This window comes from Hemitrygon akajei, chromosome 4 (assembly GCF_048418815.1).
Source record: "Hemitrygon akajei chromosome 4, sHemAka1.3, whole genome shotgun sequence".
NCBI lineage: Eukaryota > Metazoa > Chordata > Chondrichthyes > Myliobatiformes > Dasyatidae > Hemitrygon > Hemitrygon akajei.
Window position 1 is genome coordinate 62,425,636 of NC_133127.1, and position 9,902 is coordinate 62,435,537.

The 9,902-nt window shown below is 40.2% G+C and overlaps 1 protein-coding gene across 1 annotated transcript; it reads right to left on the reverse strand.

Annotated features, from left to right (window-relative positions):
- Positions 1–336: 336 nt before the first annotated feature.
- Positions 337–9,572, reverse strand: LOC140726384 (protocadherin-18-like). The gene is made up of 4 exons (XM_073042684.1): positions 6,682–9,572; positions 4,973–5,061; positions 4,710–4,876; positions 337–3,195 (listed from the first exon to the last, which is right to left on the reverse strand). Exons 1-4 carry the CDS (start codon positions 9,157–9,159, stop codon positions 2,543–2,545), a joined length of 3,387 nt encoding a protein of 1,128 aa, XP_072898785.1. The 5' UTR covers positions 9,160–9,572; the 3' UTR covers positions 337–2,542.
- Positions 9,573–9,902: the final 330 nt, after the last annotated feature.

Here is a 9,902-nt window from a genome sequence, read left to right on the forward strand (position 1 = left end):
ATCCAATTAACTGCCTGGGGAAAGAAACTTTTAAGATGACATGAAGTTTTTGTTTCAATAGTCTTTTTGATTTACTAGAATATCAAACAAACAATTTGACAATTTAGTGATAGAAAAGGAGTCAACAAAGTTAAAGAAGTGTTTACTTTTAATGTATTATTTAAACCTGTTGTGTTTTTGGATGTTATTACCGATGGTAGAATGTAGAATAAAAGATCCTTGGGGAAAATTGGGAATGTTATATTGAAGTTAAGACATTGGTAAGGCCTAATTTAGAGTATTTTGTGCAGTTTTGATCTTCTACCTACAGGAGAGATGTCAATAAATTGAAAGAGTGCAGAGAAAATTTACAAGGATGTTACTGAGACTGGAGGACCCGAATTATACGGAAAGATTGAATAGGTTAGGACTTTATTCCTTGGAATGTGGAAGACTGAGAGGAGATTTGATGAAGGTATACAAAATTATAAGGGGTATAAATAAAGTAGACTCTGCAAGCAAACTCTTTCCACTGAGGTTGGGTAAGACTACAACTAGAGGTTATGGGTTAAGTATGAGAGGTAAACATTTTAAGGGAAACATGATGGGAAACCTCTTCTCTCAGAGGGTTGGGAAAATGTGGAATGATCTGCCAGCACAGGTGGTGCATGCAAGCCCAATTTCAATGTTTAAGAGAACTTTGGAGGAGGCCTGTTTTAGTGCTGTACTTTTCAATGACTAAATTTTCACTATAACTGCAGGATGAATAGTTCATGATGCTCTTGCCGTTGTGTAGATAAGAAAGGAACCAAATGACTATGGGCCTACCTAGTCAGGTGGGATGTTTTGGAAGATAGTTTGATCAACAATACGTAAACAGGAAACAATCTAGTAGGGGCAAGATGAAATTGATCGGTTTCATCTAAATCTTGAGTTTGATCAGTCATTTTGGTAGTGTGGCAAAGAATGAATAAGATTCAAATAAGGAGTCAATATCACACAAACATGAATTGGAGAAGTAACTACACATTCAAAATTCTGGGAAAGAGATTGGTGATGGGAAAGCAGATTACAAGGCTGAAGGGAATCAGAAAGGTTAACTTTTTGAGAATTGATCACATATATGAGGCACCACAGTATCTTAGCAGTTAGCACAACGCTATTACAGCTCGAGGGTTGGGATTCAATTCCGGTGGCGTCTATAAGGAATTTGCATGTTCTTCCCGTGAACATGTGTATTTCGTTCAGGCGTTTCAGATTTCCCACACAGTCCAAAGACAGACTGTTTAGTAGGTTAATTCATCATTGTAAATTGTCCTGTGAGTAGACGAGGGTTAAATAGGTCAGTTGCTGGGTAGCATGGCTCGTTGAGCCAGGAGGATCTCTAAATAAAATAAATATTGAGAATGTGGGACAGGAGTCTGAGGAAACTTGCAGCAAAATCTGAAATTGAGGGCCAGGAGGCTATCAGTAGGAAAATCAAAGTCATGAGTCCATAGAAATCACAGTAGTGAATGATATAAATTAAGTTGCATATTTGACAGACAGATTATCAATGCAATTCTTATATTATGTTCATTGTTTATCATTTCATTTGCTTTATTGGAATGAACTGAATGTGACGTATATTTTATCACTGAATGCAATTCAAATATAGTAACAAAACCAACAGTATTACCTTAGCTAACCATACTTAGAAATATTAAAGGACACAGTGAGTGATATACTGTATCATCATAAGATACGAAGTTTGCACCCATTGAGGTACAGAATGAAAACACATGAATTTCTTAAAGTTGCTACATTGTATTCTGTCAATAAATCACATAAACTACATAACTGTGTGCTGTTTATCTTTTTTTCTGAGACACACATCAATTTCAGAAAAAGGTCAGCTCAACTGCACTGAAGTTCTGCCAGTGAAAAACTAGGATCAACCATTATCAGCAGTATTTTACTAAAACCAATAGTGGTGATAAATGAGCAGCAAACAATCTGCTGGAGGAACTCAGCAGGTTGAGCAATTGGGATGATAATGAGTTGCACAAGACAACCATGGAAAATATTAAGAGAAATGCCCTGGAGCATCACAAGCAAGATAAATAAACAGTGCCAAATGTGATTAATACAGCAACATTTCAAATCATGTAATTGTTAAGTACTGACTGAGTATATTGTATTCTTTATACACACTGTTGTGGTCAATAATAATGAAAGGGAACTGGTCTGAACTTTCATTGATTTGAAATATGCTATTATGGTTTAACTTAATATTCACTTTAAAATATATTGTTAAACCAATTTGATACTTAGAAAATTCTTTTTGTCACAGAAGTACAGAAAGTAGAATATAAAAATAAGTTTATTTTTAAAAATATATAAATAGAATACAAAATGTATTTTTAAAATACACACATAATTACACTTAAATCGGTATACTTAATGTGAAAATATAATTGTATTCAAAGTCATAGACACATTTACTCAATAGATACAAATGGCTGGTAATGACACTTCCAGTTTCCAAAAAAAGGGAAGAGAGTAACCAAATACACAACCACTTTTAACTTTGACGAACATCTTGCAAAAGTTTGTTAATTTCTGCTACAAGTTCACTAGCATCAATGAGTTCATGTTTACTGTCACGCTTACAAGGAGCAAGCTGATTAAGAACATTATCAAATTCGTCTTCTTCATAATTCTCTGGGATCTCCTCCATGGCAGGCAACCACTTAGAAAGAGGTTGTGAGTTTATATGATTTACAGGAGCAAGACCAACACTGTTCACTGGATTCTGGAAATGAGTGCTTGCAGCCCAAGCTGCTACCCCCTGTGGATAGGGAAGTGGCTTTAATGCCAAGTGTCCTTTCTTATTTTCCAGAGTATTTCCACTGCCAACTTCATTGCATTCCATGTACATGTCCATTTGTGGAGGCAGTAATCGTTGGAAAACACTGTTCATTTCTGACAGGAGAGAGGAAGTTCCCAAGTCCTCTGCCTCTTCATTCTGGGACTCTTTTCCAAAGGTCAAAAAGCTTTTTTTCTTCTCATTGGAATCTGAAGAGTCACAATCTTCTTCCTGTGGCTGCTGAGCATCCTCACCAGGAATAAACATGTTGCTCCTGTAATCAGCAGAAACCACAGAAGACAAGGGAGGCATCCAGCATTGATCAGAATGCCCCAGTACTTTGCATTCATCTGTACATAGCTTCATTGCTGTAAAATTAAAAAAAAATTATTCAAGAAACCGTGTATTGCATAAATTGTTCGCATCCAACCAAAAGATTTTCTCATCACCTTCCCACAACTCAATCTCTATCACTGTGAGAATGCAAACTTCAACTACTAAGTTTTCCCAGGGCCAAGAACAACAACCCTTGCATAAATTGACAAACTAATCAGTATATCCCCAAAGGAATTGAAACAAAATATGTACAAAGCTTATAATTTACAATGCTTTATAGTCTGGTTCAGAGCATAGCATCATAGAGGAAAATAATGCAATATATTATATGTCCTCAAGAAAGATCTCGGCCTAAAATGTCAACTGTTTATTCATTTCCATAGATGCTGCCTGACTTGCTGAGTTCCTCCAGAATTCTGTGTGTATTTTCTATATTTCCAGAATTTGCAGAATATCTTGTGTTTATATATTCTATACTAACAGCCCTTTTCACTTATTTTAATTTAAATCCAATTACTATTACTTGTTTTTATTTCAGCCATACCCATTTGATGTTCAACCATTAGTTATAATCCAAGCATTACTTAGGAGTTCAGATAGGAGACAGGCTTTGTGCTTTTGCTTGATACTTTGTGGATAATCTACTAGCATTTTGTTTTTTTCCCCAAATGATAATACTGCCTATTTTGATTAACTTGTTAAAATTAAATAAAATGAATGAAAGGGAGAGTTGTATAAATAGCCATAATCTCAACCTGGCTGCTGATATAGAAATTGTGGTTTTGTAGTCCTACAGGGGAAGTGACTTTAGTCTGGAACTTGCATTATTCAAATTAAATTCTTAATTTCTCAAACCACGATGCTAACACATACTGCTTCTTATTCAGAGTCATGGGGATCATTTATTAAGTATCCTTGCTTGCTAGAAGACTTCTGTCAGATTAAGCTTTGGAAATTTGAAACCAATTTCTGGCAGATTCAAATTCAATTACATATTTGGAAGAAGTTAAATCATTCCTTTCTGATCTTGGAATTACAATTGAGCGGAAAAGACAGAATTATCTTTCATTAAATTGTTCTGCTGCTGACCCCAAATTACTTGATTTTAACAGCAGGTGATTACAATTGAAATAATGGTTTGCTCCTCGATACTGATTATTATTTTATTTCAGAGTTACAGCACAGAATAGGCCCTTCCAGCCAGCCCAGTGAGCTGCACCACACAACAACCCATCGATTTAACCATGGCCTAATCACTGGACAATTTCCAATAACCAGTTAACCGACTAACCAGTACATCTTTGGAAGGTGGAAGGAAGTCAGTGGAAACACGCCCATTCATGGGAGGACATACGATATCCTTACAGACGGAGTAAGGACTTTGACACCCAAGCTGTAACTGTGTCACAGTTACCCTATGCTACGGCGATGCCCCACATCATAAACCATGCCAAATTAAAAACTCAAGAGTTATGAAACAAAATCCAAATGACCATATACAGATTTTGTGTATAAAATGATAGGACTTATCAAATAAGAAACATACCTGGATGAAAGCGCTGGTTGTCAGTTACAAAAAGATCACTGAAACCTTCACCCAGAAGTCTGTCAATAGGAGAATCTCTTCCCAAGTCATAGTCACTGTCTCCAGCTTCACTGTCACCTCTACCACTGTCTTTCAGACTGAATTTATCCATATCTTGAAGAGCATATCTACAAAGAACAAATTATAAACCATTAGAAGCATAGCTGTTATGGCATAAGAACTTGTGCCGCTCAAAGAAGGGAATTAAATATGTTTGTTTTTACCTGTAACTTCTGGAATATTTATTTCCCCGGAAGTTTGGCCTTGGCTGATATTGACCTTGATGTAGCATGCTCAACAATTGTGAAACTTGCTAAATAACAACAAAATAACAACACAAGTTTACTCTGTGTCCTTTGAAAATCGAATCACATCTGTAACAATAGTTTCAGTTTATCAATTCAACAGAACAAAAGATAATTAGAAACACACCTGCTTGAAGAAATTCATTTAATCCCCCAGTCATCTAATTTTTATAAAAACCTGTTCACTTGATTATGGTTAAGTCTCCATGATAAACGATTTAACTAATTTATGAGACCGATTTCGACAGTAGGCTTGTGTAAGTTTTCTCATTTTTATCAAATTTCTCATAGTCATCAAAAATTCTTACTATGTTTCAAGAGTATTGCATTATGGAATCACTCTGATTGATTGCTCCTCCAAACTTCTTAAAATTATGGTGTTACACATTATAATCATCACATGTCTAAACTAAAAATTAAAACATGAAATTCAACAAATCAGTATTAAGAAAATATTGAAGGTATCCACATTGAAATTCAGTGAAAGGCATGTATGGTAATTTAGAGTCACAGATGCTTCATTTGTGAGACATAAATATGGAAGGGAATATTAGTGGCAACAACACAGTTACATGGTCTTTTTGAAGTATGCATTTTGAAGGAGAAATGAACATTAGGAATTCAGAATAAAATAAGTAAAATATGGTGAAATTAGTTATTTTTTCAACATTCAATTAATTGAAATTCTTCTAGGAAGTTTATAATAAAAACACGTTACAGTTGCATTATAAAGCTGTGTACATTACTTAGAGTTGCTATGTATTTAAATGAAACACACTGTTGATACCAGCAAGAGACTCTATGTATCGTTTTAAGCATATATACTACAGAAGAATTTCAAACTAGTGGAGAAAAATAACTATTTTCCATTGGTAAGAAATCACATGTGAAATGGTGAGATCTACTAAAAGGCATAGTGGTTCCTTGTCCAATTAATAAACCAAGCAATTTTGAAATTAATGATCACACAAATGGACTGAAGAAGCATCTCATTTGACTAGTCATCTCTTCATGCAAGGGTCTCTACTTGTTTCATAATGATATCCAATTTTGAATATTATACAGAGCAATAACAACTTGAAGTGTCCCCTGTGATACTTCAAGTTTCTATTTACCAAATCTGAAGCAAGTGTTGAGGGTCCAGATGACCTTAGTGTCACTACAATTATTCCATTTTACTCCTCAGCAAATGCCTATACATGCACCCTTCCATCAGGGGTCAGTATTGCTATCAAAAGCTGATCCTTTCCCTTTCAATACTAATGCTGTTGTACTTCCATCACAGACAAAAAGCAGATAATGGCACAAGCCGAGGAATGAGCTAGATACTTCAAAGGCCTGAAGCAGAACTTTACTACTAAGGACACAAATGTGCCTTTTTCAGTCTGAATGTAACAAAAGCAAAAATTTCACAATACAAACTAGGTATCCAAAAACAATGGCAAGCTAATGGTTAACATGTATCAAGTCAAAAATTGCAGAACACAATTGGCCCTAGTGTCAAAATAGCCTAAAGACTTGCGCAATAGAGACAATAATTGTAAGGAATCTTAACCCCTGCCCCATTAATTGTATGGAATCACAAATAAAGTTGACCATGCATGAAGCACAGCATTCAAAGTTCTCACCTCAACGGGTGGGGAAGTATGAGTCAGCTCCAATGAAAAGTTCTCAGGCAAATGGTTAGAGGATAATGTCACCAAACTGTTGAGAGACTGGTGACTCCGGTTGGTTTGTCTGCTGCACATCTGACCCCGGTCCATTCCTGAAAGGGTTGGGGAGGAGGAAGGAGAAGCTCTGTGTTGGGATCTGATGGGTAGTGTGCCAGTAGCAGTGTGTACCAGAGTAATATCTCCTTTGTGAATCTGCCTAGATGGTCTTTTAGGATGATGCTGATAAGTGGATTCTGCCACTCTACAGTTGTAAGATCTGATGTCCTTTTTCTCCCGATTGCATCTTGTGGCAAACATAGCCATGATAATAAGCAAAACGGTACAGATTACACCCAATGATATGATGATAATCATGGAATCATATAAACTGTTTTTTTCGTTATGGTAATTCTCTTTTCTTGGTTCAGTCAGCACAATTTTCAAGGAAGCCACTGCACTGAGTTTTGGGGATCCTTTATCTTGTACAGCCACAACGAGGTCCCAGCTTTTCTCCTGAGTAAAAGCAAAACTATCGTTTGTGTAAATGCCACAAGTTCTTGAGTCCAAAGTGAAAATTCCATTTTGATTACCATCAAGAAGTGTGCATGTAAGTTCTGCATTGATGCCATAGTCATTATCAATTGCTGCAATGGTGGTCACCATTTGATTGGGTCTGATATCATGAGGAACTTGAATCTCCGCCGTGCCATTGCGCAGAACAGGTTTTAAGATAGTTGGTGCATTGTCGTTATGGTCAAGAATAGTCAAAATGACTGTTGTGTTAGTGCTAAGCTGAGGAGTTCCTCCATCCCTGGCTTGAACTGTGAATGAGATTTTGCCAATTTCTTCACGATCAAAGGTCCTAAGTGCATAAATTGCCCCAGTTGATGGCTCAATAGTGAGGTAGGTAGTGATAGAACTTCCGGAAATAGAGGATTCTGGGATAGTATAGGTAACCCGACCGTTCTCAGCGGAATCCAGGTCAGTGGCTGTCACTAAGGTGATGAAGGCACCAGGTAAGTTGTTTTCCTCGAGCATCAATTCATATTTATTCTTCTGGAATTGAGGTGCATTGTCATTTACATCGATTATCTGGACTGTCACGTATTGGACGGTGATGAAGCTTGGGGTTCCCTTGTCTTCCGCAACGACTTTCAACTTGTACTGAGCGATTTTCTCCCTATCCAGGGTCTCGTTAGTCTGGATCATGTAGTTCTTTTCGTTGGTCTGCTGAAGTTTGAAATGCCCATGCCCCTGCAGTCTGCACCCAACTTGCCCGTTCACCCCCGAGTCCACGTCCTCAACTCGCACCACGGCGATCAAGGTCTCCTTGGGTGCTCCTTCGGACACGGACGCCACGTCATTACCCAAAGGCATCAGGCTGATGGTAATCTCCGGGGGGTTGTCATTTACGTCCACCACTTTGATGACGATCTTGCAGTGGGCTGGTATTGAGTTAGGGCCCAGATCCTGCGCTTGGGCGTCGATCTCGTAACTCTGGCTAGCCTCGTAGTCCACTGACTTGAGAAGGACCAAATGGCCGGTGTTGGCGTCGATGTGGAAGGTTTCCATAACCAGCGGGGACACGTGACTGCTAAAGGAATAGACGACTTTTCCATTGCTCCCCTCGTCCGGATCAGTTGCATTCAGGTCAACAAGCAGTGAACCCCGGGGCGAGTTTTCTGGCAACTCGATGGTGTAGGAGGCTTGTTCAAAAACCGGGCTGTTGTCGTTCGAGTCAGCGATGCTAATCTTAACAAGGGAGGATCCTGATTTGGGAGGCACCCCACGATCCGAGGCGATCAGACGTAGTTCATAGCTGGCCTGCTGCTCCCTGTCCAACTCCCGAATCACCATAAGGTCGGCGTACTTGGCGCCGTCCGTCCTGGTGCGGACCTCCAGCGCAAAGTGCTCATTGGGGGTAAGCGAGTAAGTATAAAGTGAGTTGTTCCCCACGTCAGGGTCCACGGCACTGTCGAGGGGGAAGCGGGCTCCCACCGAGGCGCTCTCGAAGATCTCCACGGGAATGACCGAGCGGGGGAACTGAGGCGCGTTGTCGTTGATGTCCAGCACCACCACCTCGACCTGGAGCAGCTGCAGATGTTCGGTGGGCAGGGTGATAACATCGAAGCTGATGGTACAGGCGGCCGTGGGCTTGCAAAGCTGCTCCCTGTCGATGCGCTCCGCGACGCTCACCCGCCCGTCTTCCTCCCGCACGGCCAGCAGCGACGAGTTCACCCTCTGCATCACTCGGAAACGCTTAGACGAAGGGTTCAATTGGTCAGCTAAAGTTTCCGAAAGTCTGCCTACCACCGTGCCGACGGGTTGCTCCTCGAGCACCTCGTACCTCACCGTTATGCCCGTCACCTCCCGACCCGTCCAGCTGGCCAGCGCAAACAGCAGCAACAAATTCCAGCATCCAGCACTCTTCTGTACTTTCTCCATTTTTGTCATCCTCTCTTGGCTTGTGTCGGCCGTTTTCTTTGTGTCGACGGTGTCTACACTTTTCTTTTTCCAACCCTGCAAACTCCGGTCGATCCCCCTTATTCACACACACAGCACATTTGGTGTCTGGGTTTTGACAGCACAGACAAAGCAGCCTTCATGTACCGTCGCGGAGCTCGCAGATGTGCCGATCTGTTAACTTTCACTGCGAAATCACTTCCCGTCAAAAATGCTATTATATTTTAAAAGTCTGTCTGGTTGAAATTGAGCTGTGTTGTTGATTTTAGACGTGTGTAAAGCCAGCCAAAAAGTGCCCCGCTGTCGTGTGAGGCGACAACTGCCTTTGACTGTGTTGCTCTCGCTCCTTTGGCTCGCGATCCCACCGAGCTCCAGAACAAACTTTACCCCAACTCACTCAAACTTTCCCAAAGGCGCGTGCCGCCAGCCCGTCCAGCCAATCGCACAGCGCCTTCCAAATCTCCGCGACCAATCCCCACCCAGATCTGTCTGCGCGTAAGGGAGAAGGGGGCAGTCCCGACCCCGCCTATTGGCTCTCGTCCGAGGAGCAACGAAACAATACAAGAAAGTTGGGTGTCGGGGTTGTGTCTGATGGCCCTTGGTGCCCGTTTCAATCCTCGACCTGCTCAGAAATCAACGCCAACTGTGCTCACCTCCACCGAACCATAAATCTGATTAATTTCTTGTTCTCTTTTCTCAGCTATTTTATTGTTGTAGTTAAGATTGTTTTCGCT

Bases quoted from the DNA above. Each gene is read 5' to 3' on its own strand.
- LOC140726384 (XM_073042684.1), bottom strand. From the start codon at position 9,159: ATGACAAAAATGGAGAAAGTACAGAAGAGTGCTGGATGCTGGAATTTG. The intron at 4,877-4,972 runs GTAAAAACAAAC...TGTTCTTTGTAG, and splicing joins AAATATTCCAGAAGTTACAG to ATATGCTCTTCAAGATATGG. The intron at 3,196-4,709 runs GTATGTTTCTTA...TTAATTTTACAG, and splicing joins CAACCAGCGCTTTCATCCAG to CAATGAAGCTATGTACAGAT.